The following is a 26,602-nucleotide window of genomic DNA, read 5'->3' as shown; positions in this document are numbered from 1 at the left end:
TAGAACTACTGATTGTCCCAAACAAAAGCCCCAGGCCAATCTTCTCAGTCCTTGAGCTCTGGATCTGAACTCAAACTTCACTTCTCAGCTACCCACCCTTTTACTGTCATGGGCAGAACCCAAAAGGCAAACTAATCTCTCTCTCTGCGTATATCGATTTGAAATCACCTGGAGAAAGTATCAAAGGTAGGCACCTGTCACCAAGAATGGGAGCCAAGGCCACTGCAGCTGACTGCCGAAGTGGTGAGATTCCCTAGACCAAATGCCAGAACCATCAACACATATGCCAGGGCCAGGGCCTAACAATTCAAGCAACCCACTGAACTGAAGGGAAGGGGTAAGTATTGAAAAGGATACAGTAGATCTGAAGAGCTAGAGTTACCCAGAAGCTACAACAATCAAGAAGTTATCTGCAATACTGGAATTTATACCTACTGAGGGAATGGACATTAGGGGATGTGGCTTGTGTTCTACCCATTACCACGTCCCTCCAGGGTCAAAGTTCTATGAGCTGTGAGAGTTCCACTGGTATCATACTAGTAAGCTAGCACAAAATAAGAATACAGGTGCATGGTGTTTTTAGAGAACTGAATTTATTGTGCCCCTTTGAACTGTCCTCTTCCCACGAATCCATATTCTCTTGGGACCTATTATAACATTCCAAATTGCTGAACAGGTTCAAATGGCCTTATATATCTGCCAGAGACATGATTCCTGTCCCCTGCCTTAATGCAGAATTTCCTCATAAAAATAGAGCTGCCCATGGATGAGGACAAACAAGATTCCGTCTTGAGCTTGTGACTGTGGAGACTGTCTACTCAGGAGGGCAATAATCTCCAACTTTACTGACTTCCAACAAGAGTAGTGACAGGAGACTGGTACTATCTGGGAGAAAGTTGGCACCAGCAAGAAAAGTGATGAGGGGCACCATCTATGTGCACCTCCCCTGCCTGTCCTGATGGGAAAAAAATGCACTGCCACAATATCTTGTATCATGACAGGAGCTGGGAACTGATGTATCATTTAAAAGCAGAAATGGCCCTTTTATCTCCCCAAACACATTAGAGGTGACTTTGGTGTCCCTCATTTAGGAGTGGGGCCAGACTTGTCTCCCTTCAAGATATGATCTAGCTTCAGTGCCACTAGGTTGGAAGTGGAAGCTGGTTCTTCCTCCCCAACACCACTCTTATAGAAGGAGGAAGAGAAGAAGACAGCTCCATCTCCTTGCAGACTAATCCTGATATGGGAAGAAGGGCCCCTGGAGTAGGCCCACCTCACCCAAAGACAACCTCTTCCTCCAAATGGCATTTGAAATATATTCCTACCTTTTGAGAATGTACATAAGCCTGATGTTCTCAAGAATATGGCCGCATCAAATAATGGATTTGAATCTGAATGCATTACATGGATGAGAAGATTAAAAAAAACAGCCCTAAAACACATTAATAATGCAAATTACTTCAATTAACAAAGTGTTATCAAATCCTATGGATTTTTTTTCCTAGTAGAATTTCTTTCTAAATAGCCAGATTGTCAAAGATAAATTGGACTAGTGAGGTTGTATAGATCCCTGAAAAATTAGGTCCTCTCTCAATGGAAATCCCAGAGGAGGAGCTGTAGATAAATCTGCTTCATACAAGAACCTTGGGCTCCTCATCCTGTTTGGAAGAGGATTCGTCCTTCAGCCTCCTGTGCCATTCTCTTCCACTTGCACTATATGTTCAATAATTGGAAATGGAGAGATGGTATGTACTAAACAAGTTGCTTCAGACACTTTTGTGACAGTGCACGATATTTGCTAACACTTCTGGTTTTCCCCTTACAGGAAAAAAGGTTGCTTAATACTCTCATGCAAGGCAAGAGATCCAACTCCTGAGTTCATGTCAATGATAGTATCTGCTCGATTACTTGCCAATTGAGGCTCCATTCTGCTTGGAATATTGACTTCCTGTTCAGCCAGTTGCCCTTTGTATTTTGAGTTCTCTTGATGTGAATAGCATTTATCGACTGAAAACGGTGTGCCGCTTAACGTAGGAACCCTACTGCCATCCTAGTGAGACTGGATGTCTTCCTTCCTTCCTTCCGCTTGTTGATGTATGAGACAGCTATTACTAAGGTGCAAATGAGGTGTTTCTGAAACTAAAATGTTGTTAGCTTTATGGCCTTTCACTCCCAAAAAATCATGCTCCTGTTCTGACCATATTTCTTGTTCTGATATGTCTCTGAAGTGTACACCCCAGGCTCTCATTGCTTTGACTCTTGAAGGTACTGAGACAGGCTCTTCCTGCATTCTTATTTCAGTCACCACCACTTCAGGCAACTTCTGACCCGGGGCATATTTCTGCCCTCTGCAATACATACACAATCTCTATTGGTTTCACTTGGGGTTGCATGGTTTTGTGAGAGTGCAGAATGGGTACCCAGACCTATAACTGAGAGTTGTGCATTTATGCTTTCTGTTAACAGATTGTAGTTATCAAATTCTTCTCTCAGACCAATGCAATTCCACTGATCTTGACTGACTTCAGCGAAGTTGCACTAATGTACCTGTTGTCAAGTATCAGGGGGTAGCCGTGTTAGTCTGTATCTACAAAAACAACAAAGAGTCTGGTGGCACCTTAAAGACTAACAGATTTATTTGGGCATAAGCTTTCGTGAGTAAAAACCTCACTTCTTCGGATGCTTAATGTACCTGTTGTAATGCCCCAGTTTCCAGCAGCAAGTGTTGAACTGTTCTCGGGTGAAGCTTGAGCCATAATGAAATGTCTCTGCACAACCCCATGGTTCTTAGTAATTTTGGGAATGTCTTGGATGGTATTATATGTTCATTTTTAAGTTGAACTATTGTCATCTGAACCTTCACATTTATTTTCTCTGAGAGCAACATAGACTTAAGAGCATGAACTAATTCTTCCACTGGATAATGTATCCATTTAAAGGGAATTTGATGAATTTGATAATAAATCAATAATTCTGTGATATCTCCTTAATGCCTGTTATTACTCTTTTGTATTTATGGACACTTCTCCTACAGAATAGGCTCATACTAAAATGTCATCTAGCCATTTTAGCGATGTGTGGATTCTCTGAGCTCTCAGTATGGCTATCAATACTGGAACCTTTGTGCAGACCTTGGGAGAAGCTGATAAAGCAAACAGAAGGCAGTGGTATTGATAATAGATGCTCATATAAACAAAATGGAGGAATCGTTTACCACATAGGTGAATGGGTGTTTGTAAATATGTTTCAGCTAAGTCCAATCTCCTAGATAGATGGATAAAATGGATTATAATGTTTTCAAGACTGTACATTTGTTAAATTTCTTCAGGACTAGAGCTGAATGAAAATTGAAATTTACATCCCACATAAAGTGATTGAAGAGTGGGAGTTGTGTTATTTGGAATACAAATGAAGTTATGGTGGAACCGAGTAGAGGATCCAGTTCAAGTGGATGGTACAGTGCACATGTCATCCAGTCTCATTTACTTTCAAACTGATTAAAATGAATTATTTTTGTCTGGGTGAATTTCACCCAGACTCAACATGCCGGCACAAGGCCTATACACTACTCTGAGGGCTTAAATGGGACCTTTGTGGTGCACAGACTTTGTGCTGGCTCTCTGCACAAGGGCAAATTTCACTCTTAGAGATTAAATATCCCATTTGTGTCTCAGAAAGCTTCAAACTATTGGACCCAGTGTTGTTGCTAATGATGTTTATGGCAAAACTCTCATGGACTTAAATGAGAAAAGGATCTGGGCCCATACTTTTAAAATATTATACTATCCAGATCTTTAACTTTTAAAGTGTCAGATAAAATACTTTTTATAATTATTGTCATAAATGAATACTTAAGCATTACACTGTTTTTTGCTAAGACATAACAGCATATTTTTTTCAGTTACACAGACAGATGTTGGGCCAGGGCCTCAGATGGAGATATGCCCTTGACTTCAACAGAGCTATACTAATTTACACCAGCTGAAGATCTGGCCCAGGATGTACATTTTTAACAAGCTGGGGCTTGGATTATTGAGTACAAGTGTTTAATTTTTTAAATAATCATTTTCATAGATTCCAAGACCAGAAGGGAACATTGTGATCATCTAGTCTGACTTCCTGTATAGCACAAGCCATAGAACTTGCCCCAAATAATTTCCAAAGCAGATCTTTTAGAAAAAGCGTCCAATCTTAATTTAAAAAATTGTTAGTGATGGAGAATCCAACATGATTCATAGATTCATAGATTCTAGGACTGGAAGGGACCTCGAGAGGTCATCGAGTCCAGTCCCCTGCCCACATGGCAGGACCAAATACTGTCTAGACCATCCCTGATAGACATTTATCTAACCTACTCTTAAATATCTCCAGAGTTGGAGATTCCACAACCTCCCTAGGCAATTTATTCCAGTCTTTAACCACCCTGACAGTTAGGAACTTTTTCCTAATGTCCAACCTAGACCTCCCTTGCTGCAGTTTAAACCCATTGCTTCTGGTTCTATCCTTAGAGGCTAAGGTGAACAAGTTTTCTCCCTCCTCCTTATGACACCCTTTTAAATACCTGAAAACTGCTATCATGTCCCCTCTCAGTCTTCTCTTTTCCAAACTAAACAAACCCAATTCTTTCAGCCTTCCTTCATAGGTCATGTTCTCAAGACCTTTAATCATTCTTGTTGCTCTTCTCTGGACCCTTTGCAATTTCTCCACATCTTTTTTAAAATGCGGTGCCCAGAACTGGACACAATACTCCAGCTGAGGCCTAACCAGAGCAGAGTAGAGCGGAAGAATGACTTCTTGTGGCTTGCTCACAACACACCTGTTAATACATCCCAGAATCATGTTTGCTTTTTTTGCAACAGCATCACACTGTTGACTCATATTTAGCTTGTGGTCCACTATAACCCCTAGATCCCTTTCTGCCATACTCCTTCCTAGACAGTCTCTTCCCATTCTGTATGTGTGAAACTGATTTTTCCTTCCTAAGTGGAGCACTTTGCATTTGTCTTTGTTAAACTTCATCCTGTTTACCTCAGCCCATTTCTCCAATTTGTCCAGATCATTTTGAATTATGACCCTGTCCTCCAAAGCAGTTGCAATCCCTCCCAGTTTGGTATCATCCGCAAACTTAATAAGCGTACTTTCTATGCCAATATCTAAGTCGTTGATGAAGATATTGAACAGCGCCGGTCCCAAAACAGACCCCTGCGGTACCCCACTCATTATGCCTTTCCAGCAGGATTGGGAACCATTAATAACAACTCTCTGAGTACGGTTATCCAGCCAGTTATGCACCCACCTTATAGTAGCCCCATCTAAATTGTATTTGCCTTGTTTATCGATAAGAATATCATGCGAGACTGTATCAAATGCCTTACTAAAGTCTAGGTATACCACATCCACAGCTTCACCCTTATCCACAAGGCTCGTTATCCTATCAAAGAAAGCTATCAGATTGGTTTGACATGATTTGTTCTTCACAAATCCATGCTGGCTGTTCCCTATCACCTTACCACCTTCCAAGTGTTTGCAGATGATTTCCTTAATTACTTGCTCCATTATCTTCCCTGGCACAGAAGTTAAACTAACTGGTCTGTAGTTTCCTGGGTTGTTTTTATTTCCCTTTTTATAGATGGGCACTATATTTGCCCTTTTCCAGTCTTCTGGAATCTCTCCCGTCTCCCATGATTTTCCAAAGATAATAGCTAGAGGCTCAGATACCTCTTCTATTAGCTCCTTGAGTATTCTAGGATGCATTTCATCAGGCCCTGGTGACTTGCAAGCATCTAACTTTTCTAAGTGATTTTTAACTTGTTCTTTTTTTATTTTATCTGCTAAACCTACCCCCTTCCCATTAGCATTCACTATGATAGGCATTCCTTCAGACTTCTCGGTGAAGATCAAAACAAAGAAGTCATTAAGCATCTCTGCCATTTCCAAGTTTCCTGTTACTGTTTCTCCCTCTTCACTAAGCAGTGGGCCTACCCTGTCTTTGGTCTTCCTCTTGCTTCTAATGTATTGATAAAAAGTCTTCTTGTTTCCCTTTATTCCCGTAGCTAGTTTGAGCTCATTTTGTGCCTTTGCCTTTCTAATCTTGCCCCTGCATTCCTGTGTTGTTTGCCCATATTCATCCTTTGTAATCTGTCCTAGTTTCCATTTTTTATATGACTCCTTTTTATTTTTTAGATCATGCAACATCTCGTGGTTAAGCCAAGGTGGTCTTTTGCCACATTTTCTATCTTTCCTAACCAGTGGAATAGCTTGCTTTTGGGCCCTTAATAGTGTCCCTTTGAAAAACTGCCAACTCTCCTCAGTTGTTTTTCCCCTCAGTCTTGATTCCCATGGGACCTTACCCATCTGCTCTCTGAGCTTACCAAAATCTGCCTTCCTGAAATCCATTGTCTCTATTTTGCTGTTCTCCCTTCTACCTTTCCTTAGAATTGCAAACTCTATGATTTCATGATCACTTTCACCCAGGCTGCCTTCTACTTTCAGAGTAACAGCCAAGAAGTGGGCTGTAGTCCACGAAAGCTTATGCTCTAATAAATTTGTTAGTCTCTAAGGTGCCACAAGTACTCCTGTTCTTCTTTTTGCTTCTACTTTCAAATTCTCAACGAGTTCCTCCCTATTTGTTAAAATCAAGTCTAGAACAGCTTCCCCCCAGTAGCTTTTTCAACCTTCTGAAATAAAAAGTTGTCTCCAATGCAGTCCAAGAATTTGTTGGATAGTCTGTGCCCCGCTGTGTTATTTTCCCAACATATATCCGGATAGTTGAAGTCCCCCATCACCACCAAATCTTGGGCTTTGGATGATTTTGTTAGTTGCTTAAAAAAAGCCTCATCCACGTCTTCCACCTCATCCACCTTTTCCACCTGATCCTTGGTAAATTGTTCAACATTAACACTGCAGAGCAATTTTCTTTGTTTAGATTATTTAACTTGCAAGAATTCAGATGTATGCTTGTCTCCTCCCTCAGGGCTACAGCAGCTCACCTCATTTAAGCGGTATTGTAATTCACATTCTACGAATTCTGAATATCTGTGTGGGTGAGGTTCTAAATTCTGTATCCTGTCATCAGTGAAATGACTAGGAGGTTATGGGGAAGGACCTAAAGAACTATTCATCACTGAGTGCAGGCTCGTACCTCTTAAGGATTACTCTGCATTGGGACATGTAAGGATACAATCACACCATCCCCAGCAACAGCACCCACCTTTCCTTCCGAAAGTGCATTGTGCCTTTCTTTCCATGATTTGCTGGCCAGATTTGGGGAGGAGACAATGATCCTGCCTTCTCTTCACCTACTGTGGGACGTCTAGTGCCAGCAGTAGTGTTAGCCCCACACAGTTTTGTATTCACTCAGCCACAAGGACAGCCCATGAAGATGGATCAGTGCTGAAGGAGGTATGCATGCATCCCAGGAGAGGATTATCAGATGTGTGAACTTTGCTTCGGACTCGGGAAGGGGACAGATGAAATTTATTCAGGTTAGCTTCCCCTGATGTATCTCAGCAAATTTCCTCCACTGACTCCCTCTCTTACTAACTCTGGGCCAAACCTTGCTCAACTTTATTCACACAAGCAGTCTCAGCTACGTCAATGGGGCTGTTTGTGTGAGTAAGACAAGCTCTGTATTTCCCATAAAAGCCATTTTCCCATAAAAGCCAAAGAAAAAATCCAACACATTTCTAGTTACGTCTGTAGTAAATGAAATTAAATATCCAGCTTTTAAACAGTTTGATAAAACCAAATCTCCTTATACCCACATCCGCTTGTATCAGATAACATCAGAAGGTGGGAAGCCACCTGAAAGGATATGAATGTACCAAAATTTTAATTGCTGCTCTTCTGACTGGATGGAAAGGACTAAGTATATACAAGGCAGGAGTGGCACTAAATCGAAAGATTGTCTTCCCTTTGTTCAGTACTATAAATGTCTGGAAAACAAAATGGAAAATTAAATGAGAACATTTAGTGTTTGCATTTGTACATCAGGGTCCTCTCACCCAGTTCCCAACCACAGATTCCCTCCCATCCCAGTGCCCTTAATTCCCTTCCCAGATTCTTCCAGTTGTGAATTTCCATTCACCCAATGGACAGTTCCCCAGAAGACCTTCCCAAATGCAGAGTCTTTGCCTGCCTCAGGAAAAATGCCCCAAACTTCCCTCCATAACTCCCTCTGAGCTGCAAATTCCTTCCTTTCCTATGCAGATTCCTCTGAAACCCTGCGTCACACGCACTGGTGTTTGAAACACTGCATTTATTCCAAAGTGTGTGGTAACCGATTACCTTGTTATGGTGAGTTAGGATGCTCAGCACCTTGTAGGACTAGGCCATGAGAATCCCATCCTGTAGCATGGCCTGCTCTCGAGAGCCATATCAACCCAACAAACTCACATGCTCCAGGACAGTTCAGGGTGTTTTCTTAATGATGACAAATTGATCTGCCTGAACTATGATGTATATGCGCACGCATAATAATTATCTTCTTCCCCTTATCTCATCAGCTGGGGTCAGGTCATCGTTAGCACTAAGCAGGGCCGGCTCCAGGCACCAGCCCAGCAAGCAGGTGCTTGGGGTGGCCAACGGAGAGTGGCGGCACGTCCGGCTCTTCGGCGGCAAGTCCCTCACTCCCTCTTGGAACGAAGGACCAGCTGCCGAATTGCCGCCGAAGACTGAAGCGGCGGCAGTAGAGCTGCCGCAGATCGCGATCCGGCTTTTTTGTTTGTTTGTTTTTTGCTGCTTGGGGCGGCAAAAACCCTGGAGCCGGCCCTCACACTAAGGACTGCCTGCTTTCCATCTTCTTTGATACAGTCTATTCATTGCTTCCTCAGCTTTCCTGCGAGTCTCTCCTTTCACCCTCTCTTCCCATGATATTTTCACCAGGTCTTCTTCATTCATCCGCTGCATGTGTCCAAATCCATAGAGTTGCAATTCTTGGATTTTGTCAGCCACATTACAACTTTGATTTCCATCCTAATACTTGCATTTCGAATTATGTCTTTGTGAAACTCCTCTTATGGTGCAAAGACATCTCGTCTCAAATATCTCTAATCATCAAACTTGCCGTCTTTTTTGCCACCCATGCTTCTGCACTATACAGCATTGTAGGGTGCACCACTGTTCTGTACAGTTGGGGCTTTAGTCTCAGTGGCATAGGCTTGTCATACACAACCCCGGTGATGTTATTCTATGCTCTTCCAACACTCCCCAATCTCGATTATATCTCACGTTCAAACTTGCCATCTTCCCATGAACAGAAGTACTTGAACTGGTCAGTCTGGTTTAGTCTGACTCCATTAATCTCTACGTCCAGTTTCCCAGTGGCAACTCCACTGACCCACATGACCTCGATCTTAGTCATGTTCATTTTCATCTGATGCCATTTTAGCTAGTCATACCACTGGTTTACTATTTCTTCTAGATCTTCCATTTGAGGATGCACTAGTTGGTATGTCACCTGCATGCAGGAGCTGGTTCATGCATAATACCCTCCACTAATTCCTTCTTTCATTCACCAAGTGCAGATTCCTGGCTAAATTCTCACATAGGATGAGCACCTCACTGCCAGCACTATCTGACCCTATAGCCAACGTAGCTGAGATTAAAAGGTTCACCCCAAGGTCACCCCAAGCAAAAGGGATCCTCAGATGGCAGAAAATTAGTGCAGAACCTCTTATGCTGCTCTACCTTCCTGCTGCCAGCATAGCGTGGGACTGAAAACAGCTAGGCAGACAATAAAATGCCCTAACTGTGCACAGAGAGACTGACCTGCACATGGTGGCAACAAGATCAGGGCAGTTCAGATGTGAGCTTTAAGCAATTTTGGGACTCACCCATCCAGAATCTGGCTTTCAAGACTAAAATACTACATCTGTGTCCTGTTGCTTCTGCCTGGGCACACTGTATTTAAATAGCCACAGATTATTATAGATTGATTCCAGACATCTCAGATAAATAATCTACTTCTGTGTCTATTTAACTTTTGTTACTTTGTCTATATAAATTTGTACAACACATGAACAAAAATGCCAGTGATTACATCATGGAAACATACAGTAATTTTACATACCGGTTTATGGGAGAAACTAGTCTAGAGGAATACATCAAAAAATGGAAAGTTCTCAGAATGCATGTTTGTGGGTGTTATTTTCTCATCCATGTTATAACATGTTTGAAGTACAGGAAAGCAAGTTGTAGTAAGCAAGTTATACAGTCATGTTGCCAACAGTCTTTTGAGGGAGCTGTTCGTACCCTAGTGGCTCTTGTCCAGCCCACACGATTCTCACCAGGTGATATTCACTCCAGGATGAAATTCACCCTAGTGCAGAGGGCCAGCACACTGCACCAGTTAAATCCTACCATAAGCCCTATTTTGACATCTTAAATGGGAGTGAAATGGTGCCTCGGCTTTTGCTTTCCCTCTACAGAAAAATTAATTTCACTCTTCAGGAATGATTTGTATATATATATATATATATACACACACCTCTTATGTGATGTAGGCGATATTCCCTCCTGTGCAGAAGGCCAGCAAAAGGCCCGAGGAACCACATAAACCCTTAACAAGAAGGGCTAAGGTTAGGCTTAGGGTGACCAGATGTTCCATTTTTAAAGGGACAGTCCCGTTTTTCGGGACTTTTTCTTATATAGACACCTATTACCCTCTATCCCCGTCTCGTTTTTTCACAGTTGCTATCTGATCACCCTAGTTAGACTTAATAATGCACAGGACCTTGGTCCTGGCATGAATTTCAGGCAAAGAGAGGAAGGTACAGTAGATGGAACCCACAATTTCATTTAACTCACCTAATGTTCTGTTCTCACGTAACAATATATATTCATACTCAATGTTACTTGAGCTAAGCTTTTATTCCACTATGCCCCTCTGTTTAGTTCTTTGGAGGAAGTTCTGCCCACATTAGCTCTCCAATCCTTAAACCAGAAGAAACCATTTTTACTGAACGAGGAAAGACAAAACCAGAGTCCCCGCATAAAATATCTCCCATCTTAGAAAGCAAACGTAAAACAACACATGCTTCTGAAGGCTCTAACCTTGTGGTCACTGTAGTAAGGGTCGAGATCCTCCAGTGGTTCCCCAATGAGCTCTGGCGGAAGAGTCCCATAGATACCAGGCAACTTTTTGCAAGCTTGTAAGTCAAACTGAGGCCGAGGCTTTTCTTCATCATCTGTCTGATCTCTGTACTCCTGCTTGGCATTCCTTGCAAGTTTCTCTGCAATTCGCTTCTCAATAGCAGCCAAGGATTCAAGTGTGAACCGGTGGAAGCTATTAGAACCCGGTTGTAACAAGAAGTCGGCCATCTTTTCATCCTGCTTCTTCTGTACTGGTCATTTCTCCAAGTAGGGGAAACAACTAAAACAAAAGGGATCAAAGTAAGTGACTACAGAATTGGCAAGCCAGCAAACAGAACAAAGCATGAGTTAGCAATAATCGGGTAACCTTTTGCCCAATTGTATGTGGCCAATAAAACACTAGGGAAAATAAAACTAATTGGAAAAGTAATTGAAATGAGGAGTTGTCTGAGTGATCAAATCTGAATAGATTTTATAGATTGAAGGTAGAATTTTGAAAAGCACCTAAATCCCATTTTCAAAAGTGCTTTAATGTACTTAAGCACTTAAGTCTCATTGAAAGTCATTGGGATTGAGAATCTTGAGTCACTTAAGGGCATTTGAAAATCTCCACCTTAAGCTTCCGTAATATTTTCTTACATCACTTATTTTCTTGCAGGGTCAGGAAGGGGTATTTTCCACATTCATATCAGTGCCCTAAACAGGTACAAGTTTTCTCCTGCTTTACATCCTACCACCCTAGAAAAGTGGAGGAACAAATGTTCAGATAAGCATAAAATAAGTCACCTAAATCCATATTTGGACACCTGAATAAAAGTGGTCTGATTTTCACACATGCTGAGCAATCAACACTTCCAATTCAGCACCTCTCAAAATCAGCCCACTACTATTTAGTTATCTAAATACAGATTGATTTAAAAGTCTAACTTTTGACACCCAAGATTAAACATCTTGCCCTGAGTATGCTTCCTCGTCAACATTCCCAACTCCTGCTAGAATGGAAAATAAGTGACTGGAACTGTGAATTCTTGCATCTATATTAACTTACAGGAATAAAGTGCAAATGCAAAATCACACCAGAGGAGTGGGTGGGTCAGCTTTTGTGGCCCGCATCATGTGGGAGGTCAGACTAGATGATCATAATGGTCCCTTCTGACCTTAGAGAGTCTATGAGTCTATGAATAATGGACTTACAGATCTTCCCTAAAAGACACACTGATAGCTGTTAAAATTAATATAAAAATACATTATTATTAATTATTATTATTATTAAGAAAACTGGGGTGAATTCATCCCAATGTCAAGAGCCTGCACAATATCTATGCACCGTTTAAGTCCCATTGAAGCCCTATTTTGAAGTCTTCTGTGGGACCTAAACGGCACAGAGGCCTTGAGCTGGTCCCCTACACAAGGGTGGGCTGAGAATTTTTTTGCCAGCAAGAGTAATCTTCATTCTCTAATATGTGTCAATAAAACACATATTACATGAGAAATGACAAGGCTTTTTATCCCACAGCAGCAAGACCATACTTACGGTACTAAATTAAAATCTAACTCGGTGACAAATAAAATCACTATTGCTTTGGCCTGCTTATGGAGGACACGTGTTTTGTTCAGCTACTGTTATTTTTCTCTGCTTTCAAATATTATTTGTCTACTTGAACTGGATACGTCCTGATAGTTTGCTTCTATTAAGCTCTGTGATGACAGCATTTTTTGTTAGCAAACAAACCTTTAACTGGACCCTGAATGACAAAGAGCATATTTATTGACTCCATTTATTTGAGGAAAGGAGTCTTTCAAATAGCTATTGTTTTTCCTGTTCTGACTTTGTTTTAAGATGAATTCATTAGATTGTCATTGATCATGACATATCATAGGGGAATGACTTGCATTATCCTGTACAACATACTTCACATTGCTGCCGGTCTGAACAGCTAGGGTTCAGATGAATTAGTATATGGTCTTGGGTTCAGATAATCTGCACACTCTTCTTCAGTTATATCTTCCCTTAAATTCCCCAACTTGTTCCCCTACTTATATCCCCATTGTCATGAAAAAACAGGAAATTACAAAAGCCTTTCAACAAACCAGAAATGAGTTTTCTTACACTCTCATTGTTCTCTGACTCAACACCACAACTACAAATGGCATTTTCATTCCCATAAATAACACCAGCAGATATGGGCCAGCTAATCCTCTTGTTGTCCTTATAATATGAAACATGTCCTAAGTGACACTGAAGGGAATGACAAAAATTGGTTGGTTAACAGTGGTGGTCTCCTAATACAGGTGGAGCACTGTAGCCAGAACATTTGGGGAATATTTGGGGGTGGTTTCTTAGGACAGAAGTTTGCCTGAGTAGGGTGATTCTGTAAACATGTTTGTGTGTACCTGTATCCAAATGGATCTCAAGCGTCTATGCACAACAGAGAGAAGAGCAATTGTCCCCTGAACTAACTATGTCAGAAGTACGCATCCCAGAGCCCATCAGGTGAAGGAACTGCAGTGCTGTTACTGAGACAAAAAAAGAATCAAATGAATCAACCAACCAAGAGGTACAGTATAGAATGTTCTTTTCTTTGGCATGGTTTATCACCAGAGTAGATAAAAAGATTCTGAGAAGCAATGCAGAGAACCATAAAACATGATACAATACAGACAGGCAGCAAATTCTGACCATCCATTTCCTGCCCATCATTTTCATTGGAGAAACCTTCAAATGCCATCTGCAATTGCAATTAAGCATCTGAAAATCATGGGCTTGTGGACCCAGGAACTAAGAGGGGCAAATTCAGCATTTAGTCAAAGTGGGCTGGATTCTCTTGACTTGCACGTGCACAGATGTGCAAAGTGAATGTAGAATGCTACCAAATCAGCATTCCCAACTCATGTACACAGGTAATAGCTTTTACACTCAGGCTGCACAGATGAAAATTACTACACAAGAAGCTTAATTCTTCCCTTGATGAAGATAGGAGCAACTCTGTTGAAGTTACACTAGCACAAGATTGGTGTGAGGGGAGAATCAAGCCCCTAGTGCAATGCATTGGAGAATCAGTCCCAGTGGCTCAATTCTAACATGGAACCAAACTTGTGCTCAGAGGAGAAGGGAAATGATTATATACTACCCCTGTTATCTCCAGAGCTGTAAAGGACCTTCGTTGCTCAGCCCATGCACACTTTCAAGACATGCAATGATGAGACAAGGCTTCCTGCCGAACCCTGGATCAGCCCTTATACACCTTGACTGCATTTTGCAGACAGAGTTGAGCTAGCTGCATATGTATGTGTAGTGCAGCCTTCTTTAGCTGTACACTTCACAAATGTAGCGAGAATGTGTGGAAAGTTTACTGTGTAAGCGTATCGTGCAACTTTCAATTGGTCATAAGGTGGTCATGTAATGCTGACAGACCCTGGTCGTCAGCAGGCGGGATTGAACCTGGGACGTTTGGAGCTTAGTGTATGAGCCTCTACCGCATGAGCTAAAAGCCAACTGGCTGTTAGCTAAGGCTGTAGCGCAAACTCATTAATCTCTCTCTCTCTCTCTAAGTGGTCTCGGTGCCACTAGATAGGACAGAACACCACACACAGGAGGTGTATGGGTTACATACTTCCCCTAGCTGAGGAAGCATGTCCTGAGCTTCAGAGACTTCCCAGTTGAAATCCTGGACAAGCCCTCACTTGTAACGCCGATAGACCCCAGTGGTTGGCGGGCAGGATTGAATCTGGGGCCTCTGGAGCTTAGTGTATGAGCCGCTACTGCATGAGCTAAAAGACACCTGGCTGTTAGCTAAGGCTGTAGAGCAAACTCATTAATCTCTCTCCCTTTCTCTCTCTCTCCAAGTGGTCTCAGCACCACTAGATGGGACAGAACACCACACACAGGAGGTGTGTGGGTTACAGTCACATCAAAATTAATTTTCACCAGAGTACTCTAAGACACTTCTCCTTAATGAGGGCTATTTTCATACCTTACTGACATCTGCAACTCCTAGGGAGTAAGGGAATGGGAAAGGAATTCTATGTTCTCTTTATGCTCAAAAATGGCTGAACCATTTTTGCTCAAACTTTCTTTAAAAAAAAAAAAAAAAAAAGACCTTCAAACATAGATCAAGCCTTGAATATTTCAATCCAAAAGATGGAAGTTTCAGAAAGTTCTAAGTGACTAAAATTAAAGTGTTAGAATGGAAATGGTTATGCAATCTTAATTACAGCAGTTACTGCTACTCCTTTTATAATCACTTATAAAGATTTCTATTTGCCATCACTTTCGTGTTGGAAAAAGGTTTAAATGTTTTTCATTCTTACACTACACTTATCAAACTTGCTATTTTTCAAAGTATATATTTAACATCGTTATTCTTCAAACTCAGACATATTCAGGAAATGACCAAAATGATTTAACGGGTCTTTATCATGTCTAATTTCTTCTAATCTATGAAGTACAAACATTTCTACAAATAGCCTGGGTCAGCCCAGATGTTTCTAAACATAGTTTGAAAGCACACAACTTAAAAAGGAAAATCATCAATGACTGAATCAAATAACTGAAATGCAGTTTTTTTTAATGCGATAATGGCTGTTGTGACTCACATTTTTCACAACAGAGTCTGTATATTTCCACTCCTCTCAGGCACATTTTTGAAGTGTGAGGCTTCAAAGACATATCCAACACACTGTGTTTCTGTAGTATCATTATGCATGGAATGAACATTTCTCTCCTTAATCCTACTTAAACCCTGGCAACACCAGACTGTGCTGATAAAAATGGATTGGTTATGTAAACAGGGTTGATCAGATATCAAAGTACCAACATAACTGGTTCCTATGTCATAGTAGTGAATGGAAACAATCAATAAAATGCTTTCAACATTAAAAAGGATTGTATTTGATAAGATCAGTACTCCCCTGGTAACTGTAATCCTTCTTCTACTTTTCTCCACCATGAAGATGTCTTTTAGTTTTTATTCTTAAAAGGTAAAGTCACCCCAGTGACATTTAAGACTCACTCAAGTTCTCAAAACAGGGCTTATGTGGTGCATAGGCTTGTGCTGGCTCCCTAGGATTGGCATAAATGGGTCTACAAATTTACCCTAATTGTGAGCTCAACTTCAGAAGCGAGTGAAAGTTCATGGAATGTCACACTATCCAGAAAAATGTTGATGGGAAAAGGTGCAAAAGCAAGACAGAAAGACTGAATTACACCTCCACCCTGATATAACGCGACCCAATGTAACACAAATTCGGATATAACGCGGTAAAGCAGTGCTCCGAGGGGGGGCTTGCGCACTCCGGTGGATCAAAGCAAGTTCGATATAATGCGGTTTCACCTATAACGTGGTAAGATTTTTTGGCTCCTGAGGACAGCGTTATATCGAGGTAGAGGTGTAATACAAACAAAGACCTACTGATACAACTCAAGGACTGTGTTAAGATTATGACTGGTAAGCAAGAAGAGTAGAGGACCAGAAATCAATCAATCAAGTGGGGAACAAAAGATGAAGGGATGGACTCTTCCACACATCGCTCCCTTTTGGGAGCCTTAAAGAGAGAGACTTGTCATCAAAATTGGCTACTGGAAAGACTTCACCATCATGGCTGCCACACCCACAATCTCCTGGGACACCAGATCTTCTCTGTCCTAATCCTGAGAGATATCTTGACCAGGCCAGAGAGAAGGACCCAGATGACACCACCACTTCCACCGGTGCCAGCTAAATTCCCAATACCACCTGGGATGTGGTATACCGAATACCACCTTAGTCTATCCTACCCTTTCCCTCCTCCATGTGTCCTTTTCTTTCCCCACCTTATTTCTTCTCTTTCCTATCCCTGTCTAATAAGAATCTGGCTAAGCCAGCCAAAACTGGATATTTTGCAACACTGCTGTAAGCCTGTGACCAGAAAGATGCAGCTAAAAGCAATACCATAAGCAGCCCAGTGCTGGTACAAGTTTGCCAGTTTTTGGGGTGGCTGATGAGACTGTGCTGTGCCTGTGTTTCTCCTGCAGTAAGGCAGCAAGTGAAACTCAGTGCCCAAGACAGAAGCTGCATTTCTATCTTTGCTGTTCTTTTTTCTCCCCACTTTGTGTTTGTTTTGTCTCCTAAGAAACAGGATAAGACTTTAACAGCAGTAACACATCTCTATTAATTCTTCACTTTTTCTCATCTTTATCATCTTTAATACCATCTAAAAGACTGTCAAACAAGGTGTTTTTTTTTCCTTCTAAAAACTCTCCCTAGCTAAAGTGAAAGGGAACAAGGGATGTTGTTAAACCAAACACCTTATTTAATACTGTACATTTCAAGTGCTCTGTTTTCCTTCTTTCCTGTATCTTTAATAAAAGGTTAAAAGGATTTGAAATGGTACTAAGCATAGAAGATTAGGGTTGGAAGAGACCCCAGGAGGTCATCTAGTCCAACCCCCTGCTCAAAGCAGGACCAACCCCAACTAAATCATCCCAGCCAGGGCTTTGTCAAGCCGGGCCTTAAAAACCTCTAAGGATGGAGATTCCTCCACCTCCCTAGGGAACCCATTCCAGTGCTTCACCACCCTCCAAGTGAAATAGTGTTTCCTAATATCCAACTTAGACCCCCCCGCCCACTGCAACTTGAGACCATTGCTTCTTGTTCTGTCAGCAGGCTGAGGTCTCTGTATAACAAACCCTGAACCTTGTTTAACACCATTTAATGTTGGACAGGGCCTGGGTTATGTTCACACCTTTAACCCTTTGGGCCCCTATATTCCATCTAAATTAATACAACACTACACATGAGTGACTTCCACCCTAAAGGCCTGATTATAGCTTGGGCGGCACACCTGTGCAGGGGGATAATGGGGAATAAGACCCACAGCCCTTATGTTCCTCCATTTCCTCCCCAGACCTTTGAGCCAGAGTGCCCAGGAGTTTGCTCCTGCTACTACACCTGGTGATGGCTAGCAGCAAATTACTACCCCTTGGAGCCAGAGGGAAACGGGGAGTCACAATTCCTTCCCTTAGTTATGCCTCAGGCAGCACAGCAATGGGCTAGTTTTTTTTATTGTAGTCTGTGACACAATCTAGCCCTAAATGAGAGGCAGGATAGCCTGGTGACACCAGTGCTAATCTGGAGATAAGGAACCTGGGTTCAGTTCTCTGCTCTGCCCCAGATTCCTTTTGTGAGCTTGGGGAAGTCACTCTCTCTCTGTGCCTCACTTCCCCACCTGTAAAATGGGGATAATAGCACTTACCTACCTCACAGGTAGGTTATTAAAATAAATACATTAAAGATGCTCCGGAGTGCAGATGCTATGCTAGGCGGAGCCATGCAAGTATTTATTGTCAGTCAAAAGAAAGCAACAGTGTTCAAAGGCTAATGGCCAGACTTGGCCACCCTTGCTCATGTTGAATAGTAAGTTACTCAATTACTCCCATTGATTTCAATGGGACGCCTCACAGAATAAGGTAGTACTCAACATAAACTAGGGTGACAGAATCTGGCCCTTAACAAACAATAACATTTCCATTTGAATTATATTGAATGTAAAAGTTAAACAAAAACAAACTGAGCCCAATATTCCAAAGTTGTATTTTTTGTGCAAGAGATATTTAGGTCAAAGTGTAGCCATTGTTGTTTGCACTAGCTCCATGACAAAAAAAATCAAAGATGGGTTTCTTTTAAATTATTTGATGCTGCTCATCACATTTGCATTTCCTCCCCCCCCCCTTGATATGATCTCTTTGGCCCCCAGAGTGGAGTGCTGTCTCCAGTGGTGCAAAACATGGGAATACTGGGATAGAGACATGCAGAGTGAATGATGAACATACCCAGTTTAGGGTTACTGGCACAGGTACAGAAACTCATATGTGTGTGCACACACTTGATTATCCAGTTTATGAAGAATGCAAAATGGTATGGAGTGGGGTGATATAAAGGTTCTATTGCCAGGAGTTTGGGAGGATTTGATAAGATAATGTTTTCAAAAATACTTAAATCATTTAGGAACTTAAGTCCCACTGAATAAACAATGGGACCTAGGCTCCTAAGTGACTTAGGTTCTTTCGAAAAGTTAAATCACAATCCACAAGACGCATTTTGCAGCTTAGTTCATTCACATTGGTAAAGTGCTTCAAGTTCCTCAGTTGGAAGATGTTATGGGAGATTCTCCATATACTGAATAATTTCTATGTTGCGATCAATGTGTATGTTAAGACGGCATAACACATGAGAACAAGAGAGGTGAACAGAATAAAGAAGTCCTTGAAATTTCACAGAATGCACTCATTACTTCTGCAAAAGCTGACGCCTGTTTTTTGTGGGTTTTTTTTCAAAAAGCATAATTTAGTCAAGTCCACAAAAAATGATTTACTTAGGGAGTGTTCCTAGCATGGATTATCATCGGCCAGATCGTTATCTGGTGTAACTCAGCATAGCTCTGCTCATTTCAACGGAGCTACACCAATTACAATGACAGAGGATGTAGTCTATTTTGACTAAAGACAGACAGAAAGAAATGCTTTTAAAATATATAAAAACCTTTAAGATTACCACATATGTCAGAAAGTATGTCACTGGTGTTTTTTATTTTAAATTAGTGCTCATGAAAGATCCCAAAGGCAAAGGAAGCTGAAGGCCTGTGTTTATTTTTAGAATAAATACAACACAAGCAGCAACCTGAAATTCTTAACTTTTCTTTGGTGTGTGTGCTAAGAGAGTTCCCACTTGTACAAGTATTCAGCCCTTACTTAGCCCCTTAGCTGAAAGTGCAGACAGGGATATTGACAATTGTGATGGTAGTTTTGGGGACACAAACACCCTGTTTGTTAGGAATGGGACTAATTCCTCCAACTTATTTCACATAGTCCATGGAACAGTTAACAGATGGTAATGATTTGCCGTCCCTACTAACGTGGGTCAAATTCAAGCTGGTGACCTACAGATGAAAGGTTTTATATCATGTTACCAATCCCCTGAGCCACACATACCAAACATTGTACTCAGAAGAAAAGAACTCAGAAGTGTGGGTTTTTGAAACGGTCCAACAAAATCTCATTGAAGTGGCTAAGATTTTTATTATTCCAGGAGGATAGTTTTTAGGAAATGTACAATATTGAAGTAATGGGCCACACTGATAATGTCATGTAAACCCAGGTACGAGATTCATGCTTTGCAGGCAACTCTACAGGTTATGACATCACTTAATGCGGTAATGAGATGCTTCTTTCCTAAAATCAGACATGTTTGTACACCTTGTGTATAAACCAAAAGCAGAACTGGTGTAAATAAAGGAAGGACACAACTTAATTTACATTCATGTCGGGAAAAAGCAGCAGCGTCCATAGTACATCAAAAATGAAACCTCTGAATAACTGACCCACAAGCCCTTTATCAGCTTCCAACCAACTCTGCCTCCACTGTATCTGCTTGTAAATCCAGTTTAATGAGTTTTGCTGGCATCTACTGTTGCAGAATCATTGCATTCTGACATTACCATTGACTTATTGATAAGATAAAGTCTTCTGAAAACTAACGTGAGCTAAAAGGAAATGAATTCAGAGGATTTCATCCTCATATTGTAGTAGTATTTGGGGAATGACAAATGTTATGCCTAGAATTAAATACTGGTGCCAAGTAACAATTCTCTAATGATAAAATACTTCATATTACTTTTAGTGAGCTAAAATGTACTGAGTTATTTTCATGTGCTGCTATTTCAAATTATACAGACATTGTATTGTACAAATAAGTCAGAGGGGAGCAGTGCTGTACAGTTACTGATGCATATCTGTATAGGTTTCCAAATAATACAATTCACTGAAGCCCAACAGGTTTTGGTATCTATTCTGCATAATCATCAGAGATTGATCTCAAAATTCATTCACTATAAATTACTCAGACTTCAGATTCAGGCCAGTTTCCCACTTTATTACACTGAAAACAATGGAGCTACACCAGCATAAAACTGGTGTAATGGAGTGGAGCACTCAATCTATTCAGCCCTAGATACAGTTACTACCTTGAAAACAGGAAGCACCTGTATGATGTCATTTACTAGCTTCATATTGGGCCAAATCCTACATATACTACTCACATGAACAGTCCCATTCACTACACAGATGAGTAAAATATGCCAGATTTAGCCAATTACTCTTATGTACTTTAAAAAATAAATTCTAACAAATACAGGATGTTATGAAATGATGATTAAAACATTCCCTACAACTATTATGTGATCGTCATTGCTGATAAATAAAACACAGCTTTGTACACTGATTGCCTAAAGTCAAGTTCTATATGACTGGTTGGGTCTTTTTTGGAACTGTGATACCTGAAAGATCGCCAACAGAGTACAGGTCTAATCACCAATCTAATCATCAAAGCTACAAAGAGGTCTTTCATTTATTGGAAGAAATAATAGAGCTTCAGAAACAAATCAGCAAATAATATTTACATGTTGGGTTGGTTTGAATTCGGAGAGCAAAAACAGGGTCTCCATCAATTGGCACTGAATTAGGACAGGAATAAAGCATGAATTTCAAACCCACATTTAACAGAACCTGGGGGGAAATATAGCATTCCCCATTTCACATGAGACACACAAAGAGAGATTGAATTAGATGGTCTGGGAGAATACTAGATATGAGAGAGAGGGGGAAGACAGGAGATGCAGATTAGTTAGCCCAGCATATATGGGGAAAGTATGGGGAGCACCAAGGACCCTAGTACCCCTCCATGGCTCCACTGGCCCAATAGACTCAGTCTGGGGCACAGGCCCCACTACATACTTTCCCAACTGCCTGCAATATCAACAGGCTATTTATTGCTGATTTTTGCTCAGAGACAGTGATCAGCTACTTCCTTTTGTCCCCCACTGCACCTCCATCCTTCTGCAGCCCATCCTTCCTCAGACCTGGAACCATACACCTCTCCTTCTACATTTTCCCTCTCAGCCCCTTCCTACCTACTCCTGGAACATCCCTCCCACCTTGCCTTTCATCTCCATCAAGAAATCACCCCCACAAAGCCACCCCCCTCGCATAAACCCTCTTACTTCCCTTACTCCTTTCACCAGGGTTCTTCCATATACTTTCTTCCACTCCAACCCCTCACCCTGCAATGAGTTTTAACCATCAAGTTGCCCACATAGCTGGTCCACGTGACCTTATTACTGTCGCCCTCTTCCCATTTGTCTTTGATTGTAAGTGCTTGTGAACAGGGACTGGGTTTACCTATGTTTGGACAGTGCCCAGCATGGTGGAGCCCTGATCCTGAGTGGGACCACTGAGTGCTACTGTAATATGAATATTAACAGGAGACCTGTGTGAGCCAAATTCAAAGTCACACATTTAGAAATACAGTAGCAAAATTAGCTTTGTGGGTAAAGGAAGTGGAGGTTCTTGAAAGACAAACTGCAGAAGGAGAGCATGAGGAAAGGGAGTTTGCCATTGTTTGCTGGAATGTATTGAAAATTTGCTTCATTATTTGGTGGAACGGAGATTTGACAGTATTGTTTGGATATCCCACTCTGATGGAGGGAAACAGCTTCTTCTTCCTGGAAGAGGGAGAGATTATTGTTTTCTAAGGAGGAAGGATATTCTGCCTTCTTTACCATCAAAAATTGTGTATGTCTGGAGGCCAAGTTTAGCAATCAGAGAGTTAAGAACTTATCTAGTGGGCAATCCACAGCCCACTTAAGCCAGGAATCTTTCCTTTAACTTCAGTGGGCTTTGGGGCCGTCCCCAGGAGTATGGAAGATGGAAACATTTTATTTCTGTCACTCCTCCTGAATACTGTTTCACAATTTCATTGCCTCTGCATGGAAAACCCATGTGGAAGCTGATGCTGAATGACAGCTCATTGATCGTCATTACATAATGCTATAATCAAGTTTGTAAATGAGACAGATGAAGGTAGGGAAGTGGGGGAGGGGAGATGGTAAACATTTTTATTTTCCCTATTTTCAATTACTTTTTAAAATAAATACGATGATGCAGAGGCTAAAAGCTACAATCTCCCTTTCTCCCAGCCCAGCTGCTGTACTTTGCAGATAGCCTGGCTGCTTTTACTTGTACTTAAATTGAACTGATGCTGAAAAACACCTAGGCTTTGGTGCTTAAGTGACTCAGGAACCTGAATTGACTTTCAATGAGACTTAGGCTCCTAAGCACCTAAGCCGTTTTGGAAATTGAATCCAGGCTCCTAAGTCACTTAGGCACCATTGAAAGCTTTACCCCATACCTTTTCCCTACACTTCTCATCTGTTTACTATGAATTATTTTTTTTCTAAAAATCATAAATTTAAACATTCATCAGCCTTAGTACAATTGCCATAGTACAATTATCGTGTACAATACATTAACTAATAAGTCAATCTAAACATGCATTTATGAGTAAATAGTGCATGCTTGGTTATTGGCAATACTGAGCGGGGCCTCATACCTTACAATGCTCTGAAAGTGAGCAGCAGTGGCAACCCTATTATGGCTTCTTGATGGGACCAAATGGTCAACGAGTAAAAACAGAAACATTTGAGGAGATCATCTCATGCTTCTTGGAACAGAAAGTGTACAGCAATGATCTGGAAACTTGTTCAGACTTCCTAAATGAACAGTCATTTTAAAAAAAATACACCAAGTGACTGACTCAGAGAGGGCAGGCTGTGCATCAGGGACGTACCTGGCCATGGTGCATTATGAGAGAGATACCCCAGCTAGGAAACCTCATCCATAGAAGAGAGTAGAGACTTGAGGAAACTGAAATACAACTCCTATGGGGCAGTGGGGCAGCATAATTGACAAAAACTCAATATTTTCTGGGGAAAGCAGAAACTTTAAAAAAAATAATGTAGTCAAAAACCCAGTTTTCCATCAAAAAGCAGTTTCAATGGAAGTTTGTCAACCAGCCCTATTACTCAGAATTCCCTTGATAGACAATTAAACCTGCTTTAACACTGCTTTTTCCTGCCAGAGTGGTGCAAAACAACATGATCAGGGCTGAAGGATCTGGCCTCTCCTATCAAGAGCACTGAATTATTTTGGGGAGTATGATGCAAGGACTATGTTATGGTTTATGAAGCATTATAGAATAGGCCACAGAAAAATTAAGAAGGCATCTTTCCTTGTCCAGGTCACAGTTTGCCAGCTCCAGATGCCAGGCTGTTGGGATAGAGACTAACACGGCTACCCCTCTGAAACCTGTCAGTATGATTTCAGTTACCCTGTCCTCTACCTCCTTAAAGGAATGAGCTAGCAGAGAGAGAAAAATGCAGATTACTAAGGGAATTCGACAAAGAGACCTTATATAGCTATAAGGCAACCCTGACATCAGTTTTCAGAGTATCTAGCTTGAAAAGCTAGAATGCTGAAAATCACGACTGCTCCTCCCAATTCCTAATTTCCCCACATCGAAATTGAATTGAAAATTCACATAAAAATATATGGAAACCCACTTAAAATTGTTTAATTTTTTACTATCACGGTCCTTAATAAAAGTAACCTAGTTTAAAATAGAGTCCCATGTATTTAACTCTTCAGTTTATGCACCCAAGTTAATTATACCACTTGCTTTGTGGTATTGTACACCTGTAGCACAACATCTCCAATCCGGAGTGTTTGGCACTGGCTCTGCTGATACAAAGATCATTCTCCTACCCCATCACTCTGACCATGTGACCCTCTCTTTTCATCCCTCCATTCCCCCTTTTCTATGACATCAAACATAAGGTACTTCTATTCACTTTCACGGCCCTTCACAACCTATCCCCACCCTACGTGTTATTTCTTACACGCTATTGAAATATCAGCTCTAGTTTCCTTTGCCCACTTGTTACCTTCATACTTTCTCCTGTGCTCCCCCTCAAACTTGGGAGGCATTCCCCATAAACATCCACAAAACTAATGCATCATCTTTCTTCATCTCCCTCCTTAACACCTCCTTTTTCATAATGCCTACAAAATACTTGACAATGGCTAGGCAGCTGAGATCACAGCCTATTATGCTAACCAATATTGTCTCATTGTTCAATGTCATGACCTGCAGGTCTTGAACCGAGGTCCACAGGATCCCATGTGTCCGTGGGGTGGAGAGTGTCAATAACACTCCACTCAACACCTGGCTGGCATCAGCCAGAACTAGAACTCCCTGCAGCTCAGCTCAGATAGCAGGCTCCATCCTTGGGCCTGATTGGCAGAACACCAGAGCTCCGGATTGGGCTGCTTCCGCTACTTAAGTCAGGAGGAGGAACAGGAAGTTGTCTATATAGCTGGGCTCCACCTACTTAGGGCTTCTCACCTAGCATGATCTGCTCTTGTTTCTTTATCCTGACCTCTGGTTTCCTGACTCAGACTGATTCTTGGTGTCTGACTCTCAGTTCCTGACCTTCTGGTTCTGAACCCCAGGTGGTGCGGGGACCTGGCCCCTTGCCCTATGCTAACCACAAGGCCCAGCTGCCTACCTCCTGGCCCTGACATAGTCCCCCATTTGTCTACATCAGTTGTCTCTTATCTTAGATTGTAAAATCTCTGGGGCAAGGACTCTTTTTGCTCTGTGTTTGTACAGCACCTAGCACAACGGGGTCCTTGTCCATGACTAGGCGCCAAAGTGCTATGGTAATACAAATAATAATAAATATCATCACAAAGACTACAATTGTATTTGGTTCACTGAACCCTCCCCTCATTCCCACTTATAAGTGCATGTAGGATGCCTAACATAGTCTAGCCCAGAATGTGTGTAATCTGAGGGAATAATCATTGCTAGGAGAAAACTAACTTTTTCATGTTCTAATTAAAAAAATCTTTACATTTTCAAAATTAACATTATAGCCTCATAGATTTTGTATTTCATTTCCTTTGGGACTGGATTTCCCTCTTCCTCCCCCCCTCCCCCCCAAAAAAAAGAATGGCTATGGAACTACACCAATATGAAAATCTGCTGTACCTAACTCCAAAAACTAAAACTGTCTCTCAGATACACAAAACCCCTAACTCCTGAATTGTTATTCTGCAACTCCAGAGGTTTCACATTCCAGAACACTACTCTGTAGTTACAGGAGAAACCTTAATAAAGCTGTGGACCTCCCCAATGTGGCACTGTAGACAGGGAGGATAAAAAAAAAAGATTTTTAAAAGAATAAAAAAAATCAGATTTTTTTAATCTAAATTGGATTTTTTTGATAAAATATTTTTTGAGGAAAAAAACCTATCAAAAGATAGTTTTAATTAAGATACATTATAGCTCAAAGATATCTCCTCATGGAATAGGGATTATACATTCTAATTCTATAGTATGAGACTATATATTCATGTAATGTTTAAGAAAAGGTTTGTAAATGAGTTCCAATACTTCATGGATTAGGGATCCAATCTTATGGGCTTCCAGGGGCTTCTGTATAGATTAATCTTTCTATCTACCCAATGGGATTCAGTGCTCAGTCTAGAAGATACCATCAGAGATGCTTAGTTTTGCAGTTCTCAAACTGTGGATTTGTGTCTCCAGAAATAATATGCTTCTTAACAGCAAAAATGTTT

General features: G+C 41.2%; 1 protein-coding gene across 3 annotated transcripts in view; it reads right to left on the bottom strand.

The window, feature by feature from the left end:
• Nucleotides 1-26,602, bottom strand: part of LOC101946771 (sodium channel protein type 5 subunit alpha-like) — a 323,447-nt gene that overhangs the window by 254,999 nt on the left and 41,846 nt on the right. For 2 of the 3 annotated variants that reach the window (XM_065582695.1, XM_065582701.1), the window contains exons 2-3: nt 11,053-11,371; nt 7,817-7,934 (exon numbers count right to left, since the gene is read on the bottom strand). In XM_065582695.1, coding sequence (XP_065438767.1) covers nt 7,817-7,934; nt 11,053-11,319 — 385 coding nt within the window. In that variant the 5' untranslated portion in view covers nt 11,320-11,371. Of the gene's footprint in view, nt 1-7,803; nt 7,935-11,052; nt 11,372-26,602 lie in introns of all 3 variants that reach the window. The other variant, XM_065582696.1, reaches the window with a different exon arrangement.

The sequence above is a fragment of the Chrysemys picta genome, chromosome 2 (genome assembly GCF_011386835.1).
Source record: "Chrysemys picta bellii isolate R12L10 chromosome 2, ASM1138683v2, whole genome shotgun sequence".
Taxonomy (NCBI): domain Eukaryota; kingdom Metazoa; phylum Chordata; order Testudines; family Emydidae; genus Chrysemys; species Chrysemys picta.
The sequence above is the reverse complement of the archived record's forward strand: the minus strand, read 5'-3'. Positions and strand labels throughout refer to the sequence as shown.